The sequence below is a fragment of the Rhinopithecus bieti genome, unplaced genomic scaffold (assembly GCF_001698545.2).
Source record: "Rhinopithecus bieti isolate Rb0 unplaced genomic scaffold, ASM169854v2 scaffold_20169, whole genome shotgun sequence".
Classification (NCBI taxonomy): domain Eukaryota; kingdom Metazoa; phylum Chordata; class Mammalia; order Primates; family Cercopithecidae; genus Rhinopithecus; species Rhinopithecus bieti.
The window spans coordinates 2001886-2017230 of record NW_016810766.1 but is presented as its reverse complement, the minus strand read 5'-3'; the positions used below and the strand labels follow the sequence as shown (position 1 = coordinate 2017230).

Here is a 15345-nt window from a genome sequence, read left to right as displayed (position 1 = left end):
GTAAGGGCTTGTTTTGAAGAAATAAACCCTTTTTCAAAAGCATCACATTCACTTGGATATTTGTAGTAAACAATAGGACTCTTTATCTCCAATATCCATAAAGAAGGGAAAAAGTTCCTGTTTGCCACGAGTTAGGTTAAAAAGAAAAAAGGCCAGTGTGGCCTCCATAGATTGGTCCCTATCAGCCCTAGATCTTCAAAACCAACAATAAATGGGATTTTTGCCAAACAGCTCCTAATAGTGTTCAAGCTACTGTCTGAGGATAAATATAAGGTATTTCAACATTTTAGAAACTATCATCAGATAACTAAGTAGCAGCGACTGTCAAGATTTGATCAAGTACTACAATTCATCATAAATTCTCAAATTGTGTGTTAGAATCAGTGCTAATCACAAATGCAGACCATATCAATAAGTGAATTAAGAAGTACAGATTCCTAAAGACACAGAATAACATGTTTCTCACTTTACACTTACCATTCATTCTTTAAAAGAGAAACATAAGCCATCTGTTGCAGGGCAGTCATTCATAATTAATGAGACTCAAACTTGGTGTTTGAACCAGTTTAATGTATTAGTGAGTGCCTAATAAAGTGGAAGGAGAAATTCTTAGAGCTTTTTCTTGATAATATCCACAGTCATATTCTTTTCTAAGCAGGCAAGTTTCTTGAAGACAGCTTGATGTATCTGAATGAGTAGCTCTTGATAAGTAACAGAGAAGGACAAGACCAAACACTGCCATTAAAAGTTTCTATTAGACTCTGATATACACAAGTAGCCAGCTACCAATTCTGTTGGTCCTTGAGCAATCAGAATGAATCCAAGAGGAAAAGAAAAAAGAAACCTTGTAGAAATAAATACATTTCCTCTCCAGCAAAAGTGAATATGATTTCTTTTCTGATCCTTTGGTGTTATCTTGTTAAATGTAACATCAAATGTATTCTCTAAAAGTTAAGGTGAATATGGGAGACAGCAAGTCAAGGAAAAACCGTAATAGGATAACTGTTATGTTCTACCTTTTGGGAGATTCAGTCTTTCCTTCTCTCCATAATTCCATTCGTTTTCCTTTTATTGCTTTTTAACTTTAAATTTTAAAAAAAATGAGTCAGAGTCTTGCTCTTTCTCTTAGGCTGGAGTGCAGTGGCCACAACCTCCTGGGCTCAAGCAATTTTGAAACTTCAGCCCCTCTAGTAGTTGGGACTACAGGCATGTACCACCACACCTGGCTAATTTTTAATTTTTTTGTACAGACAGGGTTTCACTATGTTACCCAGGAGGGTTTCGAACTCCTGAGCTCAAGCCATCCTCCCACCTTGGCCTTTCAAATTGCTGGTATTATAGGTGTGAGCCACTTTGCCTGGCCAACTTCAGACAACTTTTGGTATCTATGAAGTTTCTGTTACTGAGCATTGAACACATTTCAAACTTCTTTAAAAACTACGCCCAGAAAAGATTTGCCAAAGAAATCTGAATGCATATTTGAAGGCTTCCAAAAAGCAAATGGTTAGTGTGTAGCGATTTAGTGTGTAGTGAACATAAAAGTGTGTAGTGAACATAAAAGCAAATTTTACACCCACCTTCCCTAATAAAAGTTCATTTACTGGCTTTTCCCGGTAATTTTGAAACGAGTTTATAAGAAACACCATGAAGTTTGAGAACCAATCGTAGGTAAAGAAAGACTGTTCTTTGATAATATTGAGAAAGGTGATTTTTGATTTGTCAGTATGCCACCAAGTGCCTTATCATAGGGCATATTGAAAGCAACCAAAGGCCAAGCAATCAATCAGTCACATCAGGATCATTTTGAATTCTGAAATTTCTCTGGAAGAATCTGAATTAAAATGAGAAACTGGACAGAATGCAAATTTCAATTAAAGAGATTATATTTTAATCTTTTATATTTTTGAAAGTAAGCCTTAATCACTCCTTCCATCTCTAAGAGTACAGAAAAATTACTTTGGAAATTTTTCGAAACAAAGTAGCATGATGGACAGAGGAGTCAAATGGCAGTTAAGAGCCAGTGCGTTCTAATTGTATAATCATTGACTCTTTCACTTGTTCTAAGTCTTAGGTTCTTCACCTATAAAAATAATTAAAAGATGGTTTAGATTGTTTTATAATTAAAATCCATTGTTACTATCTAGAGACAGAATGTCAAGACTCATATAATCAGGTTCAGCCAATATTTGTTGAATGAAATAAAAGAACATGGCCCAAAGACCACCAGGAGACATTTAAGGACATGGACAACTCCTTAAGAAGAGGGAGAGGCTTGTTATGTATAGGGAGAGCTGGGCCTGGAGGGAAATCAACTAGTACCAAAAGCTAACAGCAGTGGAAGGAAAGTAAGAAAATAAAATACATATGATTCATGAAATTGTCAGTACCAGCATGTCAACTCCAGAAGGGCTGAAGAACAGGAAATTTCAGTAACAAAATAACCCAGTGAGCTGAGCACAGATTCAGAAATTTTGCCTGATGCTACAGTGAGCCATTATTGGTGCCACTGCACTCCAGCCTGGGCCACAGAGTGAGAACCTAACTCCAAAAAGTAAAAGTAAATAAATAACTAAACAAGAAAATTTGTCTGATGTATTTTAGCTATCACCTGGGGTTAAAGAAAGCAACTGAATAAAAGAGAACTGGTTTAAGAGCTAAGTCATATGGCAGACGCCTTTGTAATTAGCTCTGTGTGGTTCAGAGTGGGACATAAAATCCAGCAGTGATTTGAAATAAAAAATGGAGAATTAAGGCACAGGCTTGTCTGTGAAATTACACAAACAGTAAAGGGAGGTAGAGAATACTATAATTATTAAGATGTTTGAAGCTCCCCAAATCCTAGGATAAATTAGGGGGATTACATAATTCCAAGATCCAGTGCCTGATAGCACTGATTATCAGAAGACATTACAAATGCGTGGCATGCAATAGGTGTATTAATTTGAATGGCTATGATAGACTTAGCATTTCTAATGTGGCCATCACAGTACAAAGCTTTTTGAATATATTTCATTTTAATTTTTCACACAAACTCTGTCAATTGATTGTCATCTCCATTTTCTAGGTGAAGCCATTCACTCAGAGCAGGAAAGTAACTTGATTAGAACACAGCTAGTAACTGGCAAAACTAGAACACAAATTCAACTCTGATTCTAAAGCTCTTACACTTGACCACTAAGTTATATTCTCTAGTGCTTGAGTGAAATCAGTAAGGCAAAGACAGGGAAAATGTGGCCAGACCTAAAAAAGATGTAAATTATAATTAGAATATGTCTTTGCCATAGAGATATACGAAGAAACAGTCACTTATTTTTTCTCCAAATCACTTACTATTCTATTCTGTATTTGTTTCTGTTTTAGCCAAAGTAGAAAAGCAATTAGCCATAGAGAGAAGAAAGCATATATTTATAATATGTAGTATGAAGAACCAAATGGTATAGAGCTCCTTTCCCAGTCTTTGATCCTATATTGATATAATTACTTGGATGATGACAGAATGATGAGAAAACTATATGTTTCTGGAAGCTAGGAACCAGTCATGTTTGTATCATGGCAGAGTGGGCATTTGGACTTCATACAATGTTTTCAATATAATTAAGTTTTCATGAAATGTTGGTAAAATTAAATTAATACATACAAAGCAGACCTGTAAGTCAATAAATATGCATTTAATTCAAGTTTTACAAGAAAGTTATTGTGAAAAATTTGTTTGAAGATATGAGAAAATACAAATGGAAAACTCACTACATTTATTCATCCAATTAATCTAACACATATATTCATAAACAACTCTTTATTTACCCATTCACTATTTTTGCTGCCCTATATAAATAGTAGATGAGTGTAATATAGTAAAATTAAACTTTACTAAATGATAATTTGTCCTGGGTTTGCCTTGGGTTTAATATATTCATAAATGAAATTAAAATGACTTTTGTCTATAATGGTATACTTTACACCCCACCCTTCCCTAGCCCATGACAGAGAAGGTATATGTTTACATTTTAAAAACAATGTATTAGAAATATACAATAATATTTATTTAGAAAGCGAAACTATTAGAGGCTTGTGACTCCTTCCTCCATCTTCTATGTATACCACTCCAACCTTTGTTTTCAATTGTCATATATCCCCTTCCCAACATTGACTCTCTTGACTTTCTCTTATAAGGACATTTGTAATTAGATTGGAACCACTCAGATAATCCAGAATAACCTCCCATCTCAATATATTTAATTTAATCACAACTGCAATATCTCTTTTGACATTTGAGATGACATATTCATTCTGAGAATTAGAATATGGACTTCTTTGGGGGAACTTTATTGAGCCTATCATATAATAAGTATTTATTTGACTTTGGATTTTATAAAAGGGTTTTGAAAAAAAAATAGACAATTAAAAATGTTATGGTATTAACAGGAATTATGATCTCCTACCATTTGATACTTTTTTCCAAAATATAAACAAAAGTATTGACATATATATTCCTTTACTAATTACTAATTTTAATGAGGTATCATGTTAAATTTAAACATAAAAAAGAATGTAATTCTGTCATTTGTGACAATATGGATGAACCTGGAGGACATTATGTTAAGTGAAATAAGCCAGGGACAGAAGAATATCTCATGATCTCATCCATATGTGGCATCGAAAAATGTTGATTTCATAGAGGTAAGAGTAGAACAGTGACTACCAGAGGCTGGAAGATGGGGAGGAGGGAGGAATGAGGCGAGATGTGTCAACATGTGAAAAGTTACAGTTAGATGGGAAAGATAAGCTTTGTTGTTCTGTTGCACAGTAGGGTGACTATAGTTGATGATAACATGTTGTAAATTTCAGAATAAATGGAAGAGACTATTTTGAAAGTTCTTACCATAAAGAAATTAATTTTTGAAGTGCTGGATATGCCAATTACCTGATTTGATCATTACACAATGTATAGGTGTAAAAAAATACCACACTGTATCCCGTAGATGTATACAATTATGTGTCAATTTAAAACAAATCTTTTTAAATAAATAAGTATTTGAATGATGAAGTGCTTTCTAAAGCAATTATTTAATTTTTTTAGTTTCATAAGATTCATGATTGGAGTAGAAGAAAATCAACAATGTTAATTTATAGCATTTTACTCAATTTTACATTTATTTAGAACAGTTTTATCTGGAAACTTACTTTATAGATCTCACACAACATGTTTTCCGTAAGATCTTCCCAGCAACAAATACTTTGGGATGAAAGCCTTGCCTTTGTATGTTTTTTACTATTCTTCTTGTATGTGGTATATTTTTAAAACAAGATATTTTAATCCCATGTTTATAGTGTTCAATCTGAATAACTTATATAAATTTCTTTGAATTAAATTTAAGTGCATAAGTTCTATATTTTACTCTTTTGAATAAAGCTACATGAGCATGGTTGAGCTAACCCCTTCAATCTTTTATGTCTATAATAAAGTTTTACTTCCTAAACCAAATATTTTCCTAACTCGGTCAATCCAATTAATTTTTTAATGCTGTCAATTCATCTTGATTCCTTACTAATTAGTATCTAAGTGTACATTTACATATTATTAATCTAAGTCTATATGAATCTTATCAAGATGTTTATACCATCTGATGTTTGGTTTATTTGATGTAAGTTTATCCATATTCCTGTAGTATAATGTGATATTTTCTAAAATATATATTAGAAAGAGAAAGTCAGTTTATTCAATTTTCTTCTGCAAACATATTTTCATTCTCAACAGATCCTAGAAATTTGAAAAAAAAACTGATTTAATAAAAAAACTGATTTAATGAAAATCAGTAGTGGTGACAGTGCTAATTGCTGGTTAGCAGCTCTCCAAGTCTGTCGACCTCATCTAACTGGATTTTGGCCCTACTGTCTTTCTACCACTTACGAGAACAGGCCAACCTCTTCCCTACCTCAAGACCCTTGGAGCTAGCTGTTCTCTCTGCCTTGAGAGTTCTTCCCCAGACTCTTGGCCTATCTTGTTCTCATTCTTCAGGTCTCAAATATCCTCTTCAGATATTTCATCACACTCTCTGTAAAACAGCCCCTTCGTTGTTCTTTATCATAGAATCATACTGATTTTCTTCTCTTTTATCATGAACTTTTGATTTCTTTTATCATTAACTTTGTTATTTACATGTATTGATTCATGTGTTCATTATTTGCCTTACCTGTGGGACTAAGGTCTTCACTGGCATTTAGTACAGTTATTGGACCATAGTAGGCAGCAATAAACTTGTTTGATAGAATTATTGTTGCTGCAAGAACTTATTACTAGCTTTTGAGAATTAAAAGAAAAAAAAAAAAATGCCAAGAGCAGTGGCTCATGCCTGTAATCTCAGAAGTTTGGGAGGCTGAGGTGGGTGGATCTCTTGAGCCCAGGAGTTTGAGAGCAACCTGGGCAACATAGTGAGACCCCTGTCTCTACTAAAAATTTAAAAAATTAGCCAGGTGTGGTGGTGCACACCTGTAGTCCCAGCTACTTGGGAGGGAGGCTGAGGGAAAGAATTACTTGAGCCCAGGAGGTAGAGGTTGCAGGGAGCTGTGATTGTGCCACTGCACTGTACTCCAGCATGGGTGAAAGAGCGAGATCTTATTATTTTTTTTTTTTTAAGTGCTAACAATTAAGAGTGCTTTTACATCTATTAAAATGAAACTCTAGAGCAACAGTTGCAAATTTAGATACCTTTCAGAAGCCAGGAAATATTTAAAATTATTCAGGTGAAACTTTAGAATACAATACAATGAATTACTGAAAAATACAACACACAGAAAAGCACAGAACTGCCCCAAAGTGGGCAGAACCAAATCAGCCCTAGCCTGTTGCTGCCCAAAAGGAACACAAGGTCTGTGTTGCTCCAGACTTTATGTTAAATCTTACTTTTAGGTGTTTCGGAGGCCTAGGGAATCCCTTGGTAGGCTGAATCTGGCCCACCACCACGACCCTGCAGTCTTTGCTCTAAAGTCTTTATGGGGATCTGACCCTTCCTGGTCACACATAAGCTCTTTGCCAGCCCATTCTTCTTCCTTCATAACAATACTCTGCTACTGAATTTCGTGAAGGCTTGGTGTCCCAGCCTAGATAGTTACAGGAATTAGATCAGCGGGAACACAGAGTCCTGATGACTCTTACTTTTTCAGAGGCCCGGCTTTTCACCTTTTCTCTCCTTTGTTTCTGGAACTAATACTTTGTATTTGGCCAATAAAAACCTCTGCTTTATTTAATTTAAACTAGCCAAAGTTGGTTTTCACAGATTTTCAAAAAAACATTTCTTAATAACATATCAATTAACGATATTCAGAAATGGTTCACTACCTTCTCTGTGTTGTACATTGTGATTGGTACTAGATTCCAGAGAAATCACAGCATACAGGGAAGTCCAAGGTTTCTGCCTTGCCTATCTATGGGTTTATTTTCTGTACCTCTTGCATTTTATATTTCATGCAAATACCAAACGGTTTTGGTTTCACATTCTCCATGTAATTTACTACCTATCTTGTCTTCTCTGCTAAAAATGATTGCCCTTCTTCTCTCAGGAAAGTCTATTCATATTTTAAGACTCATATCTAGCAGGGCACGGTCCCAACACTTTGGGAAGCAAAGGTGAGAGAATCCTTAGAGTGTAGGAGTTTAAGACCAGCCTGTTCAAAGTAAGAGCAGCAGGAGGCAGCCAAATGCCTAGGCAGATAGTGGGGGGTCCCCAGTGAAACCCCACCTCCAAACCACAGACAATTTAAAGCCTGAAAGCCAAGCTACAAGTTAAATCCTTGGACTGGATTGAGAACTTGTCTTCCTGTTTGGTGTGCTTTCCTCTGATTGATCCCCACTCTTCACCTATTTTACATATAGCTACTCTTTCCTAATTGTTTTTCTACACTGTCATGCCCACCTTCTGAGTGGTGTCTTCACTGTAACCATTTTTACACACTCACAAACCAATCAGCATGCACTCCCCATTCTGGGTTCATAAAAGACCCCAGACCCAGACACACAGGGTACTTTTCCATCTTCAGGTAGGGAAACCCCCCGAATCCCCTCATTGCTGAGAGCTTTCCTTTTGCTTAATAAATTTTACTCTACTCACTCTCCAGTGTCCGTGTGGCTAATGCTTCCTGGTTGTAAGACAAGAACTTGAACCTAGCTGAGCTAAAGAGCAGAAAGACCGCAACAGCAAGCAAAATGCCATTTCTACAAAAAATACAAAAATTAGTTGGGTGTGGTGGCATGTGCCTGCAGTCCTAGCTACTCTGGAGGCTGAGGTTGGAGGATCGCTTAAGCCAGGGAGGTCCAGGCTGCAGTGAGCTGTGAATGTGACACAGGACTTCAGCCTGGGTAACAGAGCAAGACCCTGTCTCAAAAACAAAAACAAAAACAATACAGCTCTCTAAGGGTCACCTTCTCTAGAAGAGCATCCATGAGGACATCTATCCCCACCACCGCCACCCTAGTCAAATATCAGTCACTTTGGATCAGTGTGCCTTCTCTGTATGTTTCTAATGTGAAATGCTTAATTGCTTAAGCTAACAGTGTAAATTTAGTACTCTAAGCCCCACTTGACTGAACTCCTTGAAGGAGGACAGAATCTTTATCTTGGTTTTTGACCCCTAATATTTCATTATAGTGCTTGGTATGCAGTAGGTACTCAATAGATGTTGAATGAAAGGAATATGAAAGAAGGAGGTCTCACAAGCAAGTAATATAATCTAGTTGAAGATAACTTCCATGCACATGTGAAGAAGTTCAATAAAGGTAGGAGGAAGTTTACGATTAGAACTTGTAAGAAAGTATACTTGCTGGGCACAGAGGCTCATGCCTGTAATCCCAGAACTTTGGGAGGCCTAGGCAGGAAGATTGCTTGAGACAGGAAGATTGCTTCAAGACCAGCCTGGGAAACATAGTGAGACCCTGAGTCTACAAATTTTTTTTTTTTTTTTTTTAGTAAGAAAGTAACTCCAGCTATGCTTACTATTTTCCAAACAGAATGATGATAGCAATGTATATGAATATGCAATATTTTTGGCATATAAGCAGGGCTTAAATTGATTATTAATTAATCATTGGTTCATTTCCCAGAGATTTGTGAATCATCTGTTATATAAAAGATACTGTGAAGGACAGAAAAATTATTTGGAGGGAAAGAAACTGTAGTAAGGGAGAGAAAGAGTGGGAGAGAAGAAAAAACTTTTTTCTTATAGATATAACTCTAAAATATTTATATAGCTGATACAGAGAGAGTAACACTTAAACAAGGGACAATACTTGCTATATTATACAAAGGCATATGTAATAATAGTAATATGAAAAAAAGATGGTTGCTGGTTTCTTGAGGATTGCAATCACCAAGTAATTTGGAGAAACTAAAACGTATGTAATGTATATTTTAAAAAACAGATCTTTATTTTGAATTAATAAGGTCTTATTTGCAAACAAGAGTTTCTTGTGTTTATGATTCTAGCAATGAATGCAGTACTTTTGGAGAAGCCATTTGACTACATTTTCTTTCTTCTTCCAGTCTTTCAATACATATTTATTGAATGTCTACTGTATATATGAAACAGAAAAAGACACCGTAAATTAAAATATAACTTGGACATTTTTTTTTTTTTTTTTTTGAGACGGAGTCTCGCTCTGTCACCCAGGCTGGAGTGCAGTGGCCGGATCTCAGCTCACTCCAAGCTCCGCCTCCCGGGTTTACGCCATTCTCCTGCCTCAGCCTCCCTAGTGGCTGGGACTACAGGCGCCCGCCACCTCGCCTGGCTGGTTTTTTGTATTTTTTAGTAGAGACGGGGTTTCACCATGTTAGCCAGGATGGTTTCGATCTCCTGACCTTGTGATCTGCCCATCTCAGCCTCCCAAAGTGCTGGGATTACAGGCTTGAGCCACCGCGCCCGGCTACCTTGGACATTTTTGTGATCTTTCTAAAATTAAAAATATCAGTTAATTTCAGCACGATGAGTTAAAAAATATGTACTTATTTATTTACATAATAGTAATCAAATGTGTACACATTTAAATATGCACTCATTTGGACATTAGTTGCAAGCATGTATTTAACTATTTATAATTAAATATTTAGATTGTTTTAAATGCTAAATGTGTAATACATTTTCTTTCAGTAAAATGATGAAAGTTATATAATTATCTATAAATATCAGTTTTCCAATAATGCTCATTTTTCTTTCCTGTTCATAAGGACAATCATGCACACAACTATTCAAATGGCTAACGTGACTAGTGAGAAAGTCTTAAGTGCTTTAACAAGGTTGTTTTAATCAAACATTCACTGCTAGTCACTTTCCAAATTGCGTACTTCCCCCTGCAATTTCCTAAGAAAACTCACCATGATTGCTAGAATAAGTAATATATGCTTTATACTTCTGGAAAAAAAAAAAAAGAAACAAAGAATTGAAGAGAAAAGCTGGATTGTGAGAGAAGACAAACACCTTTTGAGTGTAATGTGTGTGAAATTGTATGCCTCCAAAGAAAGACAATTTGTCAGCAGGATATAAAGTAAAGATTCTTTGCTCAGAAATACTCTGAGTAGGTGGTTAGTTGTTTTATTGTCTTCTCTGGAATACAAGTCATCCCTGTAACCCTGCTGAATGAAGGCAGCTCTAGATGACACAATTTCAATCTCAAATCAGGTCAGAAGGGAAGGAGGTAGGGCGAGAAGAAGAAGAAAGATGGAAGAGCAAAAACGTGGCATTGGTAAATGTGAGGTTTAACCTCTTGAATATGTGGGTCATCTCCTGGGGAGAAAATGTCCACTAAAGAAGAATATTAAACCTCCTAAGAAAATGCAAAGGCTACAAAAGTCACACTGGAACTGAGGTGTGCCAGGAACAGAGAAAAGTATTGATTCATCTGTTCCAAATTTTTTCAGAAAAAGTGTGTCTGTGAACCCAAACAAGAAAAAACAGAAGTAAGAAGGTAGGACTTAGATAAGATTATATATACAACTTCAGTGATTCTGAAAAAGGAGTACAAAACACTCAAAGAAAGTGGTCTCAGTAAACAGTTTAAAAACTAACTCTTCTTATTTTCTTTCTCATTGGCATCTTTAAAAGTCATATCATTTGATTGATTCAAGCTAAAATTCCTCTAAAGTTGTTATTGTTCAATTATGTACCTATTTAATGACTCCTAAAATTCCGTGCAAGAATTACTGCAAGCTTTTCTCAGATACTTTAAACTTTACTTCTCTTATGTGATACAATGAACTTTATTGACTCTTTGTCTATATTACCTTTAATATGCTTCATTATTATTACGTTTACCTATAAATTGTTTTTTCCTACATTTTTTCTATGAAAAAGTCTCATCTTAAACATGAATATTGCCATGGAAACACACACACACACACACACAGACACAGACAGGACTATGTATAAATAAAAAATAATAATAATGTTTCTTCCACATATCAATATTAAGAATAAAACATTCATAAATAGTAAATACATTACTATAAACACTAAAGTTTATGGTCATAAATCCGAAATGGAAATGGATATTATTAAACTGTATAACAAACAGAACCTAACATTGTTTGTTCAGTTGTTTAATTCCAATATTAATATTAAATCCTAAGTCTGAAGCTTCCCTCACACTAATGAAATAGGGATCTTTTATCAAGGATCATAAAATATTGTTAAGCACAAGGATTTTCTCTAATACAGGAAATTAAAAAAGTATTTTACTTAGGAGCCTCATTCTAAAGTGCAAGCAGTATTACAAACTAGTTACACCATAAAGTTTCATAAAGTGTTTGGGAAAATAAAAGTTTGTAGTGATTCAGCTGTTTTAAGAAAAAGAACAAAAAGTCTTTAAAATAAATAAGTAAAGGACTAAGAAAAAGGACTCGGCCCTTAAAGCACTTTCTTTCACCACATACCATTAATGTACTGATGAAAATTATGAGTTAAAAATACTATAGAAGATTAAATGGCTCATGAAAATATAAATGAAAAACAGTTATGGAGAGAAATACAGCTAGGTCCTTAAGAACAGGTATTAGAAACAGACCCAAATCTAGTCTTTGCCATTCTCTAGCGAGTCTACATTTCACATGGGACATTTCACTTTATCTACTGACCTTCAGTTCCCTCTTCAGAAAAATGGTGATACTCACACATAACAGGGAGGATCTTGTAAAAATCAAGTAACTTATGCATGTAAACACTATCCATGTAGAAAACGGCATGTGGTTTAGTGTCAATAAACAATAACTATTTTAAATAAGTAAATCTTTTCACCATTAGAGAGTCATGAATTTTATGCTTAAGAAAAGAAAAAAATAGCTGAGTGTTAAATAAACCAGGATTTATTAATAGATCCGGGAAGGTCTACAAGGTGAGATCCAGGAGAAGTACCTACCTTTTTGTTAAGTAATCAGACTGTATTCTAAACAGAATGATATGGTTTGTATGTATGTCCCCTCCAAAACTCATGTTGAAATGTGACCTCCAGTGTTGGAGGTGGGCTATGCAGGACATGTTTGTGTCATGAGGGCAGATCCCTCATAAATGGCTTGATGGCCTCCCCATGGTAATGAGTTCATGTGAGAACTGGTTATTAAACCGGGTCTGGGAGCTCCCTTTCTTGCCATATGATGTACCTGCTCCCCCTTCACCTTATACCATGAGTAAAATCTCCCTGAGGCCTCACCAGAAGGAGATGCTGGTGCTCTGTTTGTACAGCCTGCAGAATTGTGAGCCAAATAAACCTCTTTTCTTTCTAAATTACCCAGTCTGAGGTATTCCTTTATAGCAACAAAAAACAGACTAACAAACACACCCATGTTCTCTGATCTCTGGTTGTTTTTCTCCAAACCAATCTGCCTTTCAAATGAGTCACTGTAGTTTATTTTATGATTTACACTTTCTTTTAGGTTATTTTCTTTTCAAATCACGTTAAGTTTATTAAATGAATTCCAATTCTACATTATACTTTTAATTGAAACATATTCCAGATAATTTAAACAGACACGATTGGAGTACAATGTGTAAATTAAACCAGTATATAAACTGGCAAGTGGGTATACCTGAGTGTATAATTCTTATTTAATGAAATTATTAGATACATATTTTGATACAATATTTCTAAGGTAGTCAGTAAACTTTCAGGATGATCAGAATTCTCTAAATATAGGATATTAAGGAACCAAATTGTCCATCTCCGAAAATTTATTAGAGAAAGGAAATCTGTGGTAAACCATAATCCCTTTATGCAAAAGGGTATGAGCAAGTTCTTATTTATATTAAAGTGATTTAAGTAGATGATATTTCAGAATGAGTTTGGCAGAAGATTTTGAAGTGGCTATCCTCAAAGACATTTTAAAGGAATACAGAAAATTGAAGAGACAGCTGTGAAATTCTTTAATTAAAAAATTATAACAAAATCTACAATCTGAAATTTTACTTCACCTTTTGTTTCAAAATATGAACATAAAAATATGAATGTAAGTTTCCTAAAACTGTCTTTAAAAGCAAGGTTCACCTTATTGCATTTTTAAATAAAATGCCTTTGTAGAAAAGGAGTCTTTATATTTCACAAAGATCTTATTGTGCAACCCAAGTATAATTGTCCCAATTCCAAGATGGTTAACAAATTTTATTTCCTTAAAATATCACTAGTGAATAATAATGGTCAGTAGGGGCTTTATCAAATAGAAGGGCCTATAGAGATACCAATATAAGAAGTGTAAGCTAAATGAGATATTAATAAATCTTGTACTCTGAGGCTTTTTCATAACAATGATCAGCTTATAAAACTTCACAAGATAAACTTTCTCTAATCATTCATTCTATAAATGAAGCTGAATGAAATTTTCTCTCAATTGTTTTCACTACTATTTTAAAATTTCAATTCTTCTCTTATTGGTCAAATTTCTATTACTGAAGTATGTATACTTCCAGTTCACGAGTAATGTCCTGCTTCTTTAATAAGTGTGAATGAGGCAAGCCTAGAACTATCTTCACAAAAGTAAACTTGCTGATCCCCAGATACTTTGCTTCTTATGAAACATCAAAGGAAGTTGAAACCTAGGATTTGTTTATGATATCAGGTGTTTTTTTTATCTCTGGGATTAGCTGAACATCTATTATGAAAATACATAATTTCTGAGTGATTTTCACTAAGAATCTCATAAATAATTAACAAGTTAGATAATTTTTTTTGAGATGCTGTCAGAAAATGTTTCATTTTAGATTTTTTGATTCTTCATTATTCCTGAAGAAAAGATATGTTGTTGGCATATACCATATCTGATAAAAACATTGCAAAGACGTAATTCTTGAAGCTGTAAAACATATAGTCTGAAGAGTACGTTAGTTCTTTTAATCTTTATTTTTTTCTTTCTGGTCTACTCCTTCCGGATGAATATATTTCTAATTCTCAAAATCTTGACAGCAGATGAAGCTTAGATATAATTCGTCTATCAAATTCAAAATTTATAAATTGCTATACATTATATATATATAATTGTATTGTTCATTTTCACTTCTTATCTGCTTGGACCTGGATAATTGGTATAACACTCCCCCAACCTTTTTCTAAATCTTTTATATTCTTGCATTAATTAAGAAAAGTGTGTTAGAATAGGTATTCATATACAGAAATAATCACAAGTAAACGCTTTAGGATAGGGTAGGCAATATCTAAATCTTCTGATGGCGGGGAGGGTCTATGAATCTCAAAAATTAATATTAGCCCATTTTTTCATTTAATTTATGTGATTTATGTTTTCATAGAGAATATTTGTCAATGCATGCAAAACACAGTTTAATATCTTTTCTCTTTCCAAGAAAAGTATAGGAATATACATACTGTAAGGGACACATTCATACTGCACTTCAAGGTATTTATAGGTTCCTGGACACGGGTCTGGAAAAACATCAGGACCTGCCACCACTGCACACTGGGTTCTGTTATTGCATCTGAAGTCAAAAGAAAGGAAAAGAAGTAGTAAGCTTATGCAAAGTTAAATTATTATCAACATCAACACTAATTTTATTTTAGTTCCTATTATACAGATTTGAATAAGGTTTTGCTTAATTTGGGGTTTTAGGCCTATTAAGAAAATATCTGTAGTACACTTTTTAGAAACTAGACATTAAAATCAATCTATTCAGCTTGCTCATATTAACTAATTTAAAATTTGGTTGAATACAGCGTAATTTCTAGTTAGAAGTTAAATATTGCTGAAGCAACGCTAACTGGTCCACAGGATATTGCCAATGTGAACACAAGTAGGAAAGACTATTTGATAGGAAAGACTCACTCCAGTACAAAAAAAAAAAAAAAAAAAAAAAATTTTAAAAAAA

The 15345-nt window shown here is 34.4% G+C and overlaps 1 protein-coding gene across 1 annotated transcript in view; it reads right to left on the bottom strand.

Moving 5' to 3' along the window:
• Positions 1–15345, bottom strand: part of LOC108542668 (adhesion G protein-coupled receptor L3-like) — a 405430-nt gene that overhangs the window by 48887 nt on the left and 341198 nt on the right. The window contains exon 7 of the mRNA XM_017892773.1: positions 14849–14958. Coding sequence (XP_017748262.1) covers positions 14849–14958 — 110 coding nt within the window. The remainder of the gene's footprint in view (positions 1–14848; positions 14959–15345) is intronic.